At 37.5% G+C, this 18,264-nt stretch overlaps 2 protein-coding genes across 3 annotated transcripts; both read left to right on the forward strand.

Annotated features, from left to right (window-relative positions):
- The first annotated feature begins 162 nt into the window (after window positions 1-162).
- On the forward strand, window positions 163-4,073 carry LOC121726751 (mitochondrial potassium channel-like). The gene is made up of 6 exons (XM_042114234.1): window positions 163-530; window positions 615-764; window positions 897-1,059; window positions 1,168-1,346; window positions 1,472-1,547; window positions 3,602-4,073. The coding sequence occupies exons 1-6, from the start codon at window positions 276-278 to the stop codon at window positions 3,853-3,855; spliced, it is 1,077 nt and encodes a 358-aa protein (XP_041970168.1). The 5' UTR covers window positions 163-275; the 3' UTR covers window positions 3,856-4,073.
- A 3,282-nt stretch (window positions 4,074-7,355) lies between these two features.
- On the forward strand, window positions 7,356-16,696 carry LOC121726752 (HMG domain-containing protein 4). Of its 2 annotated transcripts, none has more exons than XM_042114235.1 (8): window positions 7,356-7,453; window positions 7,536-7,794; window positions 9,229-9,374; window positions 10,701-10,822; window positions 10,956-11,061; window positions 14,524-14,606; window positions 15,047-15,193; window positions 16,359-16,696. In XM_042114235.1, the coding sequence occupies exons 1-8, from the start codon at window positions 7,444-7,446 to the stop codon at window positions 16,521-16,523; spliced, it is 1,038 nt and encodes a 345-aa protein (XP_041970169.1). In that variant the 5' UTR covers window positions 7,356-7,443; the 3' UTR covers window positions 16,524-16,696. The 2 variants fall into 2 exon arrangements, with proteins under 2 accessions (XP_041970169.1, XP_041970170.1); XM_042114236.1 differs by having other exon boundaries at window positions 15,050-15,193.
- Window positions 16,697-18,264: the final 1,568 nt, after the last annotated feature.

Below are 18,264 nucleotides of genomic sequence, written 5' to 3' on the forward strand. Positions count from 1 at the left end.
ATTACGGTCAGTCGACGATGCGACGCCTATCGGCATAAAAAGGCAGTTTTGCTCCTCATTGAAAAATTATTTTGAGGCAGCGTGCCGCGAATGCATTGACCTCAATAGTAAAAAAAAACAATAGTCATTGTCAAATTGACATCTCTTGTTTCCAGTCAAAAGTCAAAACAAGAATGACCTATGTCAGAGTGGACTCTCGGTTGGGAAAATGATATCATAATTTATAAAATGAAGATTTGTTTGTACCAGTAATGAAACTAATTAAGGCATGAAAAATGGGTGAACGATTCCGGCAGTTTTTCCAAAGAGTAAAAGACAAAATACAGTACCCCGCCCTTAAAACAAACAGCCGGGAAAAAGTCGACCAGCTGATTACCAAGTATGTACCAGCCACTAGAGTCAGTGAGATCGCCGAGAAGTTTAGGCATGAGAGTATCACAAACAAAGTGAAAGAGTTGGTATCCAGATATGAAAAATTTACTGGCATCGAAGAAATTATGGCCATACAAAACACTGTAGTTGAAGCCCAGGTATATGAGTATTGTACATAATTTTACATCTCGCAATCACCTATTCATTACAAATGTGTAGCTTTTTGCCTCTAATGATTACAGGAGCGATTTATTACTGCCCAAGATAAAAGACGTGATCTTGGTAAAGAACTTGCATCAATTGAAGCCAGGCTGAAGGAGTTACATGCGGAGATGCAGAACATTATGAAAGGGGACGAAAAATATCTACAGCTCTGCACAGAGGAACACAAGGTAGTGTTTAAAATATATAAATGGGCTTAATAGAGTTCTTATTAAAGTAAATATTTAAAGTAAAATATATTATTATAGTAAATTGTGTCTTATTTAGTCTTAAAATAAAAATTTATTGCACAACATTTTTAGTTGATAATCCAAGAGCGTGCCCTGCGTACATTATTTTCTGATGCTGAGCGTGAGGAGAGGGAACTATTTGCCACCATGTCAGCTGCGGTAAAACTCGGTCATGAACGAGAACGGGCCCATGCTGAGAGGAATAAGTACTGGTACATTGTTGCCTCTATACTAGGTAATTTATTGTTCATCAGCTAAATTTTTTTTAATATATATAACATTTTTATAATAAACAAAAAATGTTGTAATGAATAGTAATTTATTAACTGAATATTTATTACAGGCACAGTTCTCGGCATAGCTGGTTCCACAATAAACAATCGTCTCAAAATGGCAGAGTTTCGTGACCTAATGGAGCAGCAGATGGCCCGCAGTGCCAGTGTACTGTACACTATAGCTGGGGGAGGAACGGCCAGTCGAGCTGATATTACCGAGGCCATGAAAACAGAATTTGCTTATCAGGTTACTTTATATTTTTGATTGTAAGATAAATAAGATCTATTTATCATTCCACTGCTTTTTATCTTATTTTTTATATTACTTATGTACATAATATTTTGAAGTATTGGTATAATTTATTTTTTTAGGAACAACTTGCACAAAACTTGAATGAAATGAAAGATAATGTTGAGACACTAGTCAGCAAAACTGCTTCATTAATTGGTAAGTAATAATTTTCTCCCTCATGGTTGTAAAATGGCAGCCATTTTAGTTTTTCTTGGGCTTTCACACTAATCTGACCAATACTTCTTAGGGGCATATTAGATTATCATTTTAAATATGATCATATGAGCTTTTGCCCATGGCTTCGCTCGCGTTAAGAAGTATTATTATGTACAAACTTTCATCCCCTATTTGAACCCCTTGGGGTTGGAATTTATCAAAATCCTTTCTTAGCGGATGCCTACGTCATGACATCTACCTGCATGCCAAATTTTAGCCCGATCCGTCCAGTGGTTTGGGCTGTGAGTTGATAGATCACTATGTCAATCAGTCAGTCACCTTTGAGTTTTATATATATAGATAGGTATCCTGATCCACTATAAATGATCATTTGATCATGTGTATTATAGTGCGTCAAGAAAGTGAAGAAATAAAAAAGATGTGGCAACATTGTAGTGTCATTCCTTTCAATTCAGCCCTAATGTTCGAATTGATATTGAAAATAACAATGTAATTATCAAAACATTAATCAAATAAATAAATTCAGAACATTTTTATCTCAAAAATATTATTAAAAAGTAGTTTTTAACCTTGTTTTTGAATTAACACCAATGTCAACGTGTATGTTACATAGGTTCTATTTCAGTTGTAATTATTATAAAAACGTGTAAGTAATAATTAGCTGTATTTATTTTGGTAAGTGCACCTATAGAAAAAGTATTGAAATTGTTTTTTACCGAACAGCGACTTATGTTAAAATAATAAGCTAGAAAATAACAGTCTCATTGTATGATCTATGAATATAAAAGTAAAATAGGTTTTACATGAATTTGTTTATAAGTTACTGATGGACTTATTTATATTTTTAAAGAACAATATCGTATATGACGTTGCGTCGCTGCGCGCTCGGTGCGAGTTACAAAGAACAAGCGCCTACACGTCATTACTTGTTTGTTCGTGGGTATATATTTCTAATAAGATAGTGTTCGATTGATTATTCCAATAAATAAAAGGATATAAAATAAAAAATTAAATATGGTGCCATATAGTTTTTAGTATGTAGAATCCAAAATCGCAATAAAATACATTTCGTCTTATTTTTCCATAAGATTTTGTTCTTGGGACCCGTCGATATATATATACAAGAATTGCTCGTTTAAAGATATAAGATAATGATTTTTCTTATAAAGTATATTTTTACATCTTCGTATCTTATGATACCGAGATATGAAAATATACATTTATATTTTGATACATCTAAATACATCTCAATATATTTCTGTATATTACGATACACCTCTTCTCTTCATAGGGTGTTCAAAAATTTCTGTGATTATATTATATTATATGATCTATCATACAGATAGACAGATACACACAGTGTTGCCACTTGCCACCTTAGCACAGCACTTCACAGCAGGTACTGCAGGCAGTCTGTTTCCCAGAGCCTATATTTTCAATCAAATATCTTCAATCCACATCGTTCTGTTTTTGGCACAATATGTAACAATGCGCGCATCAAAATTACAATCCGAATCATCTTCTGATGAACTATCTAGTGAATCTAATAGCAAGTAACTCGAAAGGCCATATAAAGGCCGTATTACAACATTAAAAATAAGAACAGCCTGTATAACACTTTAGCAGCTGAAATGTGCGTCAAGCGGGGCGGCTACCATTGAAATGTAGGGAAAGATACATTACATTACCTGTTGTGACTTGTGTGTGTGATACATTAATATAATGTAAAGATATACATCCCGGGATGTAATGTACCATCGAGGAAGTTGATTCCTATGCAATTGACAGACCAACGTTATTTGGTCGAATATGTCAATTCAATGTTAATAATTGTGGTCTATCAGCTGGGTTTGACGCAACGCAACCAAACTACTTAGGTCCCCGATTTGCATAGGAATCAACTTCTCTGATAGTACATTAATATACATTACCTGCTCTGTCTGTGACGAACTTATGGCATACATCATGACATATGATGTATGCCATTTGTAACTGTGTAATTAGTAATTACTAATGAAAGTTATATTTTACAGAGCACATAAATCATCAGCAGCATGTCACTGAAACACAAATCCGAGAGCTGAAGAGATTGATTGTGGCTGCTTCACAAAATAGCGCCAAGTCCGATGCAGAAATAACCAAAGCTCTGTCAGTGGTCCATCAAGATTTGGATGATGACAAGAAGGTTGAACCACCAGCTGCACAAACTAACCAAATTCTGACGACTCTGGGAATTTTCATGTGTGCTGTGGTGATTTTCACCAACATTCTTGGGCGAATGAGTTGATTTACTATATTATTTATTACAAAGGGGTTATCCAAAGGTATTCTTTTTAAGATAAGAGTATTCATTATGCTTGCATATTTCTCATCACAAAATGTTTATGTTAATCTTGGTTTACAGTGTACTTAGTTATTCTACAATCTTGCCTAGGTTGAAAAATAGAATTCTTTATTTTCTATTGCAATCACTAAAAAATTAAAGTTTTTTTGTACTCTCTTTCTACTCAATTTTTTGTTTCCTTCAAAATTATCTGGAAAGTTTGTAAAATATAGTTACAAACTTTCCAGATAATTATTAAAAATATTTTGTCGTCACTAAACAGTTGGCTTAAATCCTAAATTATATACTGATTAAGCTATAAATATTGAAATGTGATACTATCAATACTTTGTTATAATTTAATTCTAAAAACATTAACATTTTGCCCTTCAATGATTACTCTCTCTAGTAAGAACAGAACAGAATAGGGAATAATAATTTTTGGCCCTGCTTAACTTTGCAGATGTTAGTCTTAGGAGTGTTTAACTCTTAAGGTTGAGTTGCACCAGAGGCGTGGTTAAAGTTAAAGTTATGGTTATAGTTAAGGCTAATTTAACTTTAACCTTAACTTTGACCACAGTATTTGAAGAAGACGTTGCTGTTTTATAAGAACCCACCTTTAGGTGGGGTTGCACCAACTTACTTTAACTATAACTAACTACAATGCAAAATGTCAAATCTTTGGTTAAAGTTAAAAATGGACGCCATCAAGACGCATTATTTAACCATAACCATAGAGCTCGACAAGGCTTTAAATGCATGTGGCGAAAAAAGGAACTAACGCTGTCATCATACAAAAACGCCATTTTTGACAGTTCTCCTTTACCAGCAGCGCCCCCGCCCACGTTCTTATAAAGCCTTGTCGGACCAGCAACGTCTTCTGTCAAATTCTGTGGTCAAAGTATACCATAACTTTAACTTTAACCACGCCTCTGGTGATACCTAACCTAAGACTATCTACTACTACTAATCTGCAAAGTTAAGCAGGCTCCAACTAAAAACACTCACACAAACACATTCAGTGTGAGGGGGACAGGGATATATTTAATAATATTAATTATGATATTTTTTAAGACAGATAAGTACTTAAAAAACATTTCAATTTTACAATTTTTACAATACAATTTCAGAAAACTGTTTGAGTTTTTACCTGAGGTTTTTACTAAAGAGTGTAATTTAATTTTTAAAATTAAGTTTTAGTAAGTTCAAATTCTACCCAGTAAGTAATCAATTGAGTGTCTGCCATATGCTTCACATAATTTTATCGAATTTTATTTGTTTACTTATCCCCAACCCTGCACTAGTAAAAATATTGAAATAATGCATTAATATGTTCTACAATGTTTTAACCTTAGCGCCATACTTAGATACATTTAATTATTATGCGTGATTAACCTTTAATTTAATCAAAAATTTAATGAAGAGTTGACAAATGTATTGGGCTTAGCCCCAATTTCACCAACGACTGTTAAAGTTAACGCCGGAATTAGTATGACGTTACCGCTTTCGATTTTCATATGAATGAAAGAGAAGACATTACATTTTAACAAGCTGTTAACACTAACAGACGTTGGTGAAATTAGGGCTTAGACCCAGTTTCATCAAGCAATGTTAAATAAATAATGGCTTGTATATATCAGTTAATGGCCTGTGAGAGCTATCGAGCGTTCCACCATACGCTAATGTCATGTCAAATCGCCTAACACGGTGTTAAATTTAATTCCTGCTATGGAGGTCCGATAAATATTTAACAGGCTGTTATATGAGTCAAAATAACAACTTTCAAAGACAATAATATGCAATATCAATAAAAGAATCTGTTTTGACTTTTGAGTCTTTCCGCCATGTTTCCGCTACGTCCTTATTATTAATTATTTTCATAGTTATGAATAATTATTTATTTTCACTTTGTCAAAAATTCAGCCTTCGGATTTTCCTTGACGTTGCAAATATACTAACTTGTATCAAAATTTCCAAACCGAAATATGTAAATAAAAGTTTGTTCATGTTTTCAGCTTTGACAGAGAATAATTATTAACCTGTTAAATTAAGAAGAACTATTATAGCGTAACAAATGTATGCGATCAGTGATATTTTAATTTGGTCGCATTATCTACTATTATACTACTATGGAAGAAAGTGACACATTGCAGCAAACATGTCGTATTAATGTACAAGACATTGCAATTTCGTCGCCTTATAACAAGAATGAACGAATTGATAGTTGTTCACTCGTTGTTCACTTAACATTGCATTTACTAATCCGCTGTTAAATTTTTACTGTGGGACATAAGTATTTTAACAGTCTGTTTAATTTTCTAAGCTCCGTTAAGTAATGCCTCGTTAGGATTTAACAAACATAGGTTGGTGAAATTGGGTCTTAAGCAATGGCTTAACTCAAAATTTTAAATTAATTAATGTTTCACTCTGAGTGCGCCAGATAGTGTAATGCCGCAGTCGCACATGCGTCTATCGTACGAAGCTTCGTGCTATGACTTATGAGACGATACCATTGGACGATACAGGCAGATCGTCCAATGGTATCGTAAGCACGAATGACGAAGCACTACGTAGGTGCGGTCCGGGCATATTAAACATTATTCAACTTTTTTTATTTGTAAGATTGTGTAATATTATGTCTATTTTAGAAGTTTAAAGTAATATTATGAAACAGGCTTTTGTAAACAAAACTACATACTGCTGGTCAGAAATAATTTATAATTGTCTCTCAAAGTTTATAAAATACATTAATAAATATCGTGAAGTTTATATTGTATTTTATTTTAAAGAAAAAAAAACTGATTATCCTTTTCAGAATACAATATAAAGTATTTTGCGGCCAAAATATTTAGGGCCTAGGTCTTTTAGCACAGCCTAGGAAAGCCTCATAACCGCTAGTAGAGTTGCGGTAAGTTGATCGTGCCCAGAACTTTAGGCGGAGCATGACTCCCCATGAGTCTCACATCTCCAATCCGCTGGGGATGAGCAAAGTATTTGCCCATGCAAAAAAAGACCCTAGCCACAGCCACAGCCACACACGTATATTGCTTTTGTAAAGAGGCCCATTCACGGCAGGACTACCGTGCAGTCCTGCCGTGAAGGCTTAAGAGCCAAAACGCTAAAACTCGCGTATGTATAAATGAAAATTAATTATAGTACCGTATAATATGGGCAGCGTCGCGTCGTCGCCCGCGTCCGCGCACCATCGCACGCGCCTGCGCTGCCCATACTATTTTTCATTTATACGTACACGCGAGCGTGCGCCCGCGCGAGTTTTGCCCCTAATGGAGTGGCCAGAAAATGGGCCTAAGCAACCGACCGAACTGTTACCACTTTGGATTCTAGATCTCTTTTCCATGGTCAATAGGTAGGTCATGTTTACTATTAAAAAAAACAAATGTCAACTGTCAAATGTCAGAGTAAGACATTTCGCTATCATCTGTCAAAAACTGTAAAATTTGGTAATCTGTGAATTTGGCGTCGATTTGTGTGTTTGTAAATCATTTTCGTAATCAAAATTTATAAACAAATAAGTTGAACTTCCGAATTAAAATGCAAGAAGGTACTTATGAAGTTAGCAATTTAACATACTTTTCAACAATGCACAAAACGAAACATAATTGTTATCGTGTACATTTTTCTAGATTTAGAAGTAACTGGCGTCTCTCGAAGCGGAAGGGTGAGAAAAAAGAGTTCGAAGTTGATGGATTTCGAATCTCCGGATGACATTGAGCCTAGATTCCGTAAGAGTTCGATGAAAACGTATTCGGGGGCTCGACATGAGGAGCAGCCTGTGATGGAGTATCAGGAGCCACCGCAGCCGCAGAGACCGCCGGACGACGCGGGCACGGCCTCAGGCAGTGAATCTGACTATTATGAGAACAATGCTGATAATGGAGAAAGGTATCCGAGATGTTAAACTTATGAATATCTTATTAAAATCACTGATATTTTATCATACAAAAAATGTAACTAAGTACCATAATCCTGAAACTGATAAAATTTCTCTTTACAACTGACTCTAATGCTGATTTTGATTTAGCATACTACAAAATTATGGGAGTGAGGTTCTAGTTCTAATATAATAAAAATAAAAATTGTTAACTGATTTCAGAAAAAGTAGGTTATCAATTCGACGCATATATATGTAGTATTTTCAGAACTGCCCACTTTTTGTATATGTTAGTCTATTTCAGTATCATTGTTATGTCACGTATTTGGGACAAATGTGACAAATTTCAAAAGTGTATGTATTATAGATGTTCTGATCATGACTTGGGTCAACTAGAAAATTAGTCGGCTACAAAGAAGCCGACTAATCGGCCGACTAGTCGGCCAAGACAATCATGATTCTGGATGTTTCCGTAACGCTTAGTTTACTGCTAATTTGCGGGTATGTTGCTTACACCTCCTGCGATTGTGTTTTGATACAGACTACAATTGATGCTTTTCAGGACATATTTTTACTGTACCTACATTATATTGTGTAACATGCAATCTTGCTTTCATAATTATCTAGTATGTTAATACAAAATCCGAGACTTTTATTTAAATAAGAATTTTTTTACTAGAAATATTTATTATAAAGAAATAATATTTTCTTAAACTGTTTTCAATTCAGTTGTTCTATTTGGTTTTTAAGATACAATTTTTATTTAATATATGTCATAAATATTTATTTACAAGCATGTAATTTCAGAAACAATTCATTTATTTAAAAATAATCAAGGGTTTTGTTAAGTGTAATTTCAATAATATTATAATAGTAAGAAGCCGGTTAGTCGGCACTCTTTGCCGACTATTCGCCAACTACGAAAGTGGCCGGATAGTCGGCACATCTCTAGTATGTATGCATGTATGTTTTTATGTTTGCATATCTCTGGAACTACAAGTCCGATTTAAGTAATATTTTTTTTTGTTGTACTAGGTATTGTTCAACATAGAGAACAGTACAAGTTTCATCAAAATCGGTTCAGTAGTTTTGGAGATAAGGCAATTTAAATTCTCAATTACGTAAAATTTTAAAGTCGGTTTTATCTTTTTAAAATACTATTATTTTATTTCTGAATAAATTTGAATCAAATTTTTTCAGAATGTCACGATCACCACCATATTTACATACAACATTGCTTTTCAATTTATATGATACAAGGTTGCTGTTAAGCATTTGTGAACTAACTCACAATTCTTTTTTGTCGAGTTATGAATGCAATCTTGTTCTAAATTATCTAAAGGACCTAACTGCGTTTATAACTCCATACATATTTTTTTTTGAGTGATACACAAACACAAATGCTTAGAATTCTTTAAAATATATTGTCATTTGAATTGTTTTAGTATGGAATCAGACAGTTCATTGTCTGATGAGAACTCGGCTCGTACACCTGCCAACTCACTCTACATGATGGAGAAAAGTAAAAAGAAGCTTATTATCAAGGATGGCAGAGTTGTGGGTCGAGCTAAAGCTCAAAGAAAGGACAAAGGTAAGAATGGACCTAACATGTTTTTTAACCCTTTAACCGCCGAGCTTAAAATCAATTCTCGTGCCTATAGCGCCGGCACCATAAATCGAAAAAGTTATGCCTACAACAGATAGCGATGTGCAATACTTATCTTTTTCGATGTCGATAATTTATTTCTTGATTTATAATTTATATAAAGTATAAACTGATACCTAGTATTTGAATCCATAATGTTGTTAGTAAATAAACAACACTGGCAAAAATATAAAAACAGCTTGAATAGTGAAGTGACATAATTCCCAATATTTGTTATTACATTTCAAATAATATTAATTTCATAGTTTCCAGGGATTAAATAATTTTATTGTTTAAATATATAACCTACTACAAATATAGATTTTCAATAGTAGATCGATATCCCATCCCCTTTACACACATTCACATCACATTTATCGATAGCATCATCATAAGCACAACACTAGTGGAAAATTCTAGAAGGCGGCACTCGCTTATGACGTCAGAAGCGGTCGTCTTTTTCCGACCGTGGCACAGGGTGTGCTGACAACATTCGTTTCTAAACATGCAGGCTAGGGATGGGAATCGTCAATTCAATCACTGAAATTTTTATACTAGATTTATTATAAATTAAGTAAAACAAACACGTTTATTTGTTCAGTAACCATTGCTTAGTTTGTTTTATAATAAATTAGTTAGTAAAATCAGAAATATTTTATTTTATGTGGATTTTTGTATCAGTAAATCATTGCTGATGTCCCGTCCCTACTGTCGGATTTTTCCGACTCGGGCGTTGACATCAATACACTTTTCTAAGAATATTTTCGGTAATTTATTTTACTTTAGACATTATTTTTAGGTCTTCTAATTAAGAAACTAAAGTGTAATCAATTGTAAATGATTACTTCGTTAACTATTTACCAAGTATAAACATTATTTTAATATAATACAGTGCTATCAAACAAAAAAGGTAGATTAACCGAGTAGTGGACGTAGTGGTACTAGTCGTAAATATCCAACCTTGGCGAAATGGGCACGAAAATATTTGTCGGATTATTCCGACCTTGGCGGCTAAAGGGTTAATTATTATTATTATTATCTACTATTCTTAATATTATTTGTCTTATTATTATTATCTGTTGTTTTATGTAAAAATTTTTAATTTTGTATTTTTTGGTGTGTAATAAAGTGTTTTTGTATTGTAATTTGTACTGTATCTACATAATACATGTTTTTACCTCAAAGCTTTTTAATTTACTACTGTAATCTATATAATGTGGAGAAAAGGAGACAATAAATATTTTCATACAACTATGAAACATTTTGTTGTAGGTAAAACTCGTATCACTGCATATATGATGTGGGCAAAGGAAGCCCGCAATGAGTTGCTGAGGAAACATCCTGATATGGATTTCTCAGCTATATCCAAAAGACTTGGTGAAATGTGGGCCAATGTAAGTTACAATCTAAACAACACTTACTAAGCCTAGATAATATCTAATTTTGAATTTGAATCTATACAGTCAATGTATTAATTGTAAACAGCCTTAAAAGTAAAACTGCTTATTCCTTATAATATATTTTTAGGTAAATTACAATGAAAGATATCTTTGGAAGCGTAAGGCCAAACGATTTGCCATGCAGAAGGAGCAGAGCAACCAATCCACTGTTAGCAAAATCATATCTAACCAAAGTGAGTTACCAAAATATGTTTGTAAACTTTTTTTTTTAAATTAAATAAGGGGGCAAACGAGCAAACGGGTCACCTGATGTTAAGCAACTACCGTCGCCCATGGACACTCGCAACATCAGAAGAGCTGCAGGTGCGTTGCCGGTCTTTTAAGAGGGAATACTCTCTTTTCTTGAAGGTTTGCAGGTCGTATAGGTCCGGAAATACTGCTGGTGACAGTTCGTTCCAGAGTTTTACAGTGCGCGGCAGAAAGTTACGCGAAAAACGCACTGTGGAAGACTGCCACTCATCAAGGTGATGAGGATGGTATGTTTTTCGCGTGGGACGATAGCGAAAAGTTGCAGGTGGTATGATTCCGAACAATTCCTCGGAGCACTCCCCGCGATACAACCGATAGAGGATGCAGAGTGAAGCTACATCTCGGCGTAATTCCAAGGGGTCCAAGCTGTTTGAAACACTATAGCAGTCAACAATTCGAGCGGCCCTTCGTTGTATACGATCCAGAGGGCGCCCCTGCCCAGAGATGAGAACAATATTCCATATGAGGCCGAACCTGCGCCTTGTAGAGTTGTAGGCGTTGTTCCGGACTGAAGTACTGTCTCGCTCTGTTAAGAACACCAAGCTTCTTCGAGGCTAATTAGGCCTTACCCTCTAGATGATATCGGAACTGGACTTCGCTCGATATGTTGACGCCAAGTATCTCAATGCTAGGGGAGATGGTTAAAGATGTGCCCTCGAAACGAGGATATACGACCATTGGTGACTTTTAGTGGTGAACGGGCAGACTTGTGTCTTGGCGGGGTTGAATTGGACCAAGTTACGTCTACCCCATTCAGAGACCTTCTCCAATGAATTCTCCGCCTTAGACACAAGTTCGTTTCGACTCTCAGTGACATTTTGCCGAGAAATATTAGGGGAGCCGGTATATACAGCATCACCTGTACTATCATCCGCATAGCAATGAATACCGTTGGTTTATAACATGTCATTGATATGCAGTATGAATAGAGTAGGCGATAGCACACAGCCCTGAGGGACACCAGCATCAACAGACTGAGTTTCCGAGCATTCGCCGTCAACTACGACCTTTATGCTTCTGTCTGCTAAGAAACTAGTGACCCACTTACATAATTTCTCGGGCAGCTCGTATGATGGAAGCTTTGATAGCAACGCTTTATGCCAAACCCGATCAAAGGCCTTCGCAATGCCCAAACTAACAGCCAATGCCTCTCCCTTCGACTCAATTGCCTGAGCCCAACGATGAGTCAAGTATGTCAAGAGATCACCAGCCGAGCGACCCTTACGGAACCCGTATTATTTGTCGCTTAGTAATCCCTGGCCGTCCAAGTATCGAAGAAGCTGGCTATTGATAATGGATTCCATTATCTTCGAGAAGAGAGAGGTTATAGCGATTGGTCTGTAGTTGGAAGGATTTGAGCGAAAACCTTTTTTGGTGATCGGGTGCACCAAGGCTGTCTTCCAGGAAGCCGGGACGATGCCAGTTAAATAGGAGAGCCGAAAAAGACGCGTCAAAACCGGAGCCAACTCTGGAGCACACTTTTACAACACAATATGCGGGATTCCGTCATTCCCACTCGACTTTTGGATATTAAGGGAACGGAGGGCTTATCGCATTAAGCGCTGATGAAACCGAATATCCGACATGATGCTCGTGCATCGCGGTATGGTCGGCGGTTTCTGCCACCCGTCAGCCAGGGTCGAGTTTGACGCAAAGAGCTTGCCCAGAAGATCGGCTTTGTATTTTGCGTCCTGGGCCAACGATGCATTTCCTACGTGTAGGGATGGTAGGGTCAGCTTGCAGAAATTATCTTCAATAGCTTTGGCCAGAGACCAGAATGCACGGGTTCCCGAGGGGAGGCGCTCAAGTCTCTTGCCAATTCTATTGACGTGCTGTTGCTTTGCCCGAGTAATTTCTTTCTTGAGGGACCTAGAGGCAAGGTTGTACTCCTTTTTATATGTGCTGGTATTTAAATCCCGAGCAGACACTGCGTTGGCCCAGGATTGGTAAGCCTCCTGCTTCCAGCGAGAAGCTTTTTTGGGGGATGAACCAAACCAGGGACGAAATCTGCCGCCAGTTGGCACTACAGAGGTCGGAATGAAAAGTTCCATCCCCTGCATCACCACATCGGCAACAGAGTTGGCAGTGTTGTCGGGATCATCCGGCGAGAAGCACACGTGCCCCCAAGGATAGGATGCAAAAAACGACCGCATCCCACCCCAGTCTGCTGACTTGTAGTACGACGGTATTTAACAGCACGCTGTTTTAACACCGTCGTAAGTGGCACAGAACTCCTAACAAGGCAATGATTCGATGAACCAAGTGGTGCGGTTACGGATATTTGGTAGCCGTCAGGATTTGAAGTCAGCAGGAGGTCCAACAAGGAAGGATTCTGACCATCCACATCTGGGATTCGCGTAGGCGTAGTAACCAGTTGTGTCAAGTCGTTCACAAGGGCAAAGTTGCAGACAGATCTCCCCGCATGATCAGTTTTACTGGAATTGAGCCAGTCGGCGTGGTGGGCATTAAAGTCGCCAAGTATAATGATCTCTGCGTATGGGATCTGCCGCTGCACAAAAACTGAAGCAGCTTGCAGGTGCCCCAAGAGTCGGTCCGTCTCGGGGTCACCACTATGGGACCTATATAGGCAAGCATAGACGCGAGGGTGGTTGTCGCAATCTATGCGGAGCCATAAGTTTGACAGGTCCATGACCTCAAAATTGCTGAGGCGGCGAGAGCTGATATCGTCTCTGATATACACACACACTCCAGCTTTGGGTAGAAAGGAGTGCTCGAGATAATACCCTGGGTGGGAAAGGTATGATGTGTCACTCGGAGATCTGCGTCTCGGTTAAAAAGAGCAAAGCCGTCTTTGCCGTCTCAAGGTGGTAATGGACGGCATTAAGGTTGGAGTGTAATCCCCTGATATTACAAAAGTCCATGTTTATTATCGAGGGTTTGGCCTTTGTGTGTTTGCTCTTGCCACGAGCAGATTGGAGCGCAGTTTTGCCCTCCCCAGAGTATGAGGGGCAGCCTGGACGTCCACGTTCAGTTCCAAGGGTTCCTGAGCATGGACGTCCAGAGAGGGATTCTCCAACGCAGTTGGTACTCTCCTGGGGTAACAATTTGTTTTTCAACTGCGGCATTTCTAGGGGGGTAGGGGATTGGGCCTCCGATAAACTCACTCACTCGGCGAAACACAGCGCAAGCGCTGTTTCACGCCGGTTTTCTGTGAGGCCGTGGTATTTCTCCGGTCGAGCCGGCCCATTCGTGCCGAAGCATGGCTCTCCCACGGACAACACGGACTGTAATTGCAAAACAGCAAAAATGGACTTAATACTTTTTTCCCTAAGATCATATTTAATTCTTTGCATAGTAGTAGTAAAAAAATAATATAAAATACTTTTTTATATTAAAAAATATTATGTAAATACTGCTTATTTTAGCTCCTGTTCGGCAGTCTGTACATGCTGGTCCAGGTAGACCACCAAAGAATAAACCTCCCGTTACCCCACCACAGCCAGCTGTTGTGAGTACAACTAGTTTTAATACAACACGTATGTTTTCTATTTTATTGTGATGTGCAAATACTGCTGTTATAATAACTTTGGATGACATCTCAGAACAAGGGGTTTAAAATAGTTAATATAATCATCAGGCGATACTTTGCGGAAATCCATAGCTTAAAATTTAGTTTGTTATTATTTTTAGCAGTATTCCGCGAAATAAACCTCAACCTTTAAGCGAATGAGTGAGTGTACGCTAAACACATGTTACAAACTAAATTTTAAACAAGGGGATTTGTTAATTTCAAACGAGACCTTCAAAGCAACACCCACTTGTACAGGTCTAAAATTAATCCATGCGAGTTGGTTTTTAAATTATAGACATTATTTTTGGAAACCTTCAGTCAGGATTTTACAATTTGAAGCTATATTATGTATTATATGTTTATTTTGGTCGACATAGCAGGCTAACGCGGCGGCGGCGGCTGCGAGCGCGACGGGCGCGGGCGGGTACCGCGCGGGCGGCTGCGGCGCGGTCGAGCTCGCGGCTCACCTGCGCCTGCTCGGGGAAAGCCTAGCGATCATCGGGGAGCGGCTTAAGGAGCACGAGGTAACAAATGATGCGCCTCTTGCGAATTACCTGTGTCCTTGTCTCTCAAGTCACTTATTTTATTGGACTCGTCTAACAAAACATCAATACTTCCATACTAATATTTTATATTATACAGGGTGCAATTAAACCTTCCTGCCAAATTTTTTCCAGGGCTTAAGTATCAATAGGAGAGTCCATTTAACGAAAAAAAATTGGGTGTTATTTTTTTTCCATGACATATTTTATCCCATTTAAAATCGTTGTCGAACTGTCACTCGCGGCGCGGGATATGAGCGGGGGTGACGCGGGGGATGATGCGCGCGCGGGAAGCACGTCACGCGCGGCCGACGCATCGTGTCCATTAATTGCAGTGTTTTTTCGGATAACTTACGGAAGCTAGTGATTATAAAAGAAAAAATACGTTTTTTTTATTAAGTATCAATATATCAAAATTTGTCAGGAAGGTTTAATTGCACCCTGTATAAACGAAAGTGTGACTGTCTGTCTGTCTGTTATCTCTTCACGTCCAAACCGCTGAACCGATTTTGCTGTTTGGTATGGAGATACTTTCGAGTCCCGGGAAAGAACATAGGATACTCTTTAATCTTTATTCCGAAAAAATGTACGGTTCCCGCGCGATAAACGAATTTTTGCGCAACGGAGTTGAGGGCATCGTCTAGTTGGAGTTTAGACGTGGGAAAGCCATGCTTCGGCACGAATGGGCCGGCTCGACCGGAGAAATACCACGTCCTCACAGAAAACCGGCGTAAAACAGCGCTTGCGCTGTGTTTCGCCGAGTGAGTGAGTTTACCGGAGGCCCAATCCCCTACCCTATTCCCTTCCCTACCCTCTCTTATTCCGTTCCCTTTCCATCCCTACCTTCCCTATTACCCTATTCCCTCTTAAAAGGCCGGCAACGCACCTGCAGCTCTTCTGATGCTGCGAGTGTCCATGGGCGACGGAAGTTGCTTTCCATCAGGTGACCCGTTTGCTCGTTTGCCCCCTTATTTCATTTAAAAAAATCTAGTTCCGACTGTTAGCATCTTCTTATTCAATGCCAACAGCCATAAATCTTAGCTCGTCCTTGTATTCAGAGAATATTCATACCTATATTCATATATTAGAGAATTACTCATATTATATCAGAGATCAGAGATAATATTTACATGAAAATATGTCGCAGGGTCAAATAGCCGTGTCCGGTTCGGTGTCAGTGTTGCTGGACACTCTGCTGTGCTCGCTGGCCCCGCTGCTGGGCGTGGCCCGGGCCATCCCCAACATTGGCCCACCGACGCGCCTCCTGCAAGAAACTCTACACAACATCGCCTACATTATGCCTGGATTGTGAGCATTATGTTTCTCATAATTTTTTTAAATAATATAAGAATATTAATATTCAGTGTTAGAATAGCTGTTAATGTTGTGACAGTAAATAGTAGCAGCAAATCAGCAAACATTAATGTTATGACAAGATGTAATTACACATTCAAGTTTTGTGTCAATAAAGTACTGAGAATACTACAGCATATTTTTTATTATATCTTCCTAACTTGCAACTACAACTAGATGTTCCGCGCGGAAACCGTAAATTTTTCCGCAAAAAAAGAAATCTATATCCTTTCATGTGGTCTATTCTTCATGTGTGCCAAATAACATAAAAATTGCTCCAGTAGTTTCTTAAAATAATAAGCAGTAAGAATTTTTTATTAATTTCCTTCGTTATTTTCACATTTTCCTCTATTTCTTCGCTCCTATTAGTATTAGCGTGATTAGCCTATAGCCTTCCTCGATAAATGGGCTATCTAACACAGAAAGATTTTTTTCAAATCGCACCAGTAGTTCCTGAGATTAGCGCGTTCAAACCAACTAACAAACTCTTCCGCTTTATAATATTAGTATAGATTAAAACGAAGATTTTATCGTATTAGGTAGAAAAATAAACAATGAAGTTGATTTGTAATAAAATTTATTAATGAATTTATAAATATTTCATAGTAATTTATATTTAATAAATAAGAGGGATTACTTGGATCTCAGGTAAAGGACAAACATTCATTTCTGTTCATGAATGTAACTCTTGAATTTTGAGTATGTGTAATCACACTATAGTGATAAAAGTTCGGTAGCGCATAACATTATTTCTAAGCCCTTTAGACCAAGTATCCCCCTTATCTTTTATTATAAAATGTATAGAAATGTTATTTTAAATATTTTATAAACTATAAATTCATGATAAACATAACACAATATCTAGCACTGGCGAAATTTCTAACACAAGGCGTAGAGTAGACAAGATCATGTGATATTCGAACGTTGTTTATCTGTTGTAAGTATAGAAATGTTTTTTATTATAAATACGGCCCTTCCTGCCTTACAATAAGAACTATTGTAAGGGTAACGAATAGTGTTAGCGTGTAAATTGTTCTAAGTATATTTCTTTGTAGAATAGACTTGAGATCGGTATGCTAAGCGTAGTCCGGTATTCACTTTGATAAGTGCAGGTGGTTAGTAATCAAGAAAAAGCAAATGTGGTCAGCGACTGATTAGTGCAAGATCTTTATTTTCTCCTAATCACTGCACTTATCACCTGCACTCGCACTAATCAAAGTGAATACAGGCCTTTATTATAAATAAATAATAATCATTTTTCAAAACTTACATAATGCATGCAGTGCCTAAACTAAATATAGATTGATCTTGCGCGTACTCTACGCCTTATGCTGCGGCCGCACATGCGCAGTGCTTCGTACTTGAGACGATACCATTGGACGATCTGCGTGGCATCGTCTTATAGCACGAAGCTTCGTGACGATAGACGCATGTGTGGCCGCAGCATTAACTGAACGGCCCAATAAATTCGTTGACTTAATACTGCTCTTTCCAAGTCATTGGTGATTTTCTCTGAAATTATTTTCTTAAAAAATTACACTTAAAGTGGCAGCAAACGGAGCGAAACATGCCTCTATAAGTATATAAACTGCAAAAGATTTTATTTTATACGATTTTACGCAAATTATACTCGGACATACCTTGCAAATGTTATATGTATTTAATAATTTGCGAATACCGAAGCCGCCACTATTGTGTAC

This window comes from Aricia agestis, chromosome 5 (genome assembly GCF_905147365.1).
Source record: "Aricia agestis chromosome 5, ilAriAges1.1, whole genome shotgun sequence".
Taxonomy (NCBI): Eukaryota; Metazoa; Arthropoda; class Insecta; order Lepidoptera; family Lycaenidae; genus Aricia; species Aricia agestis.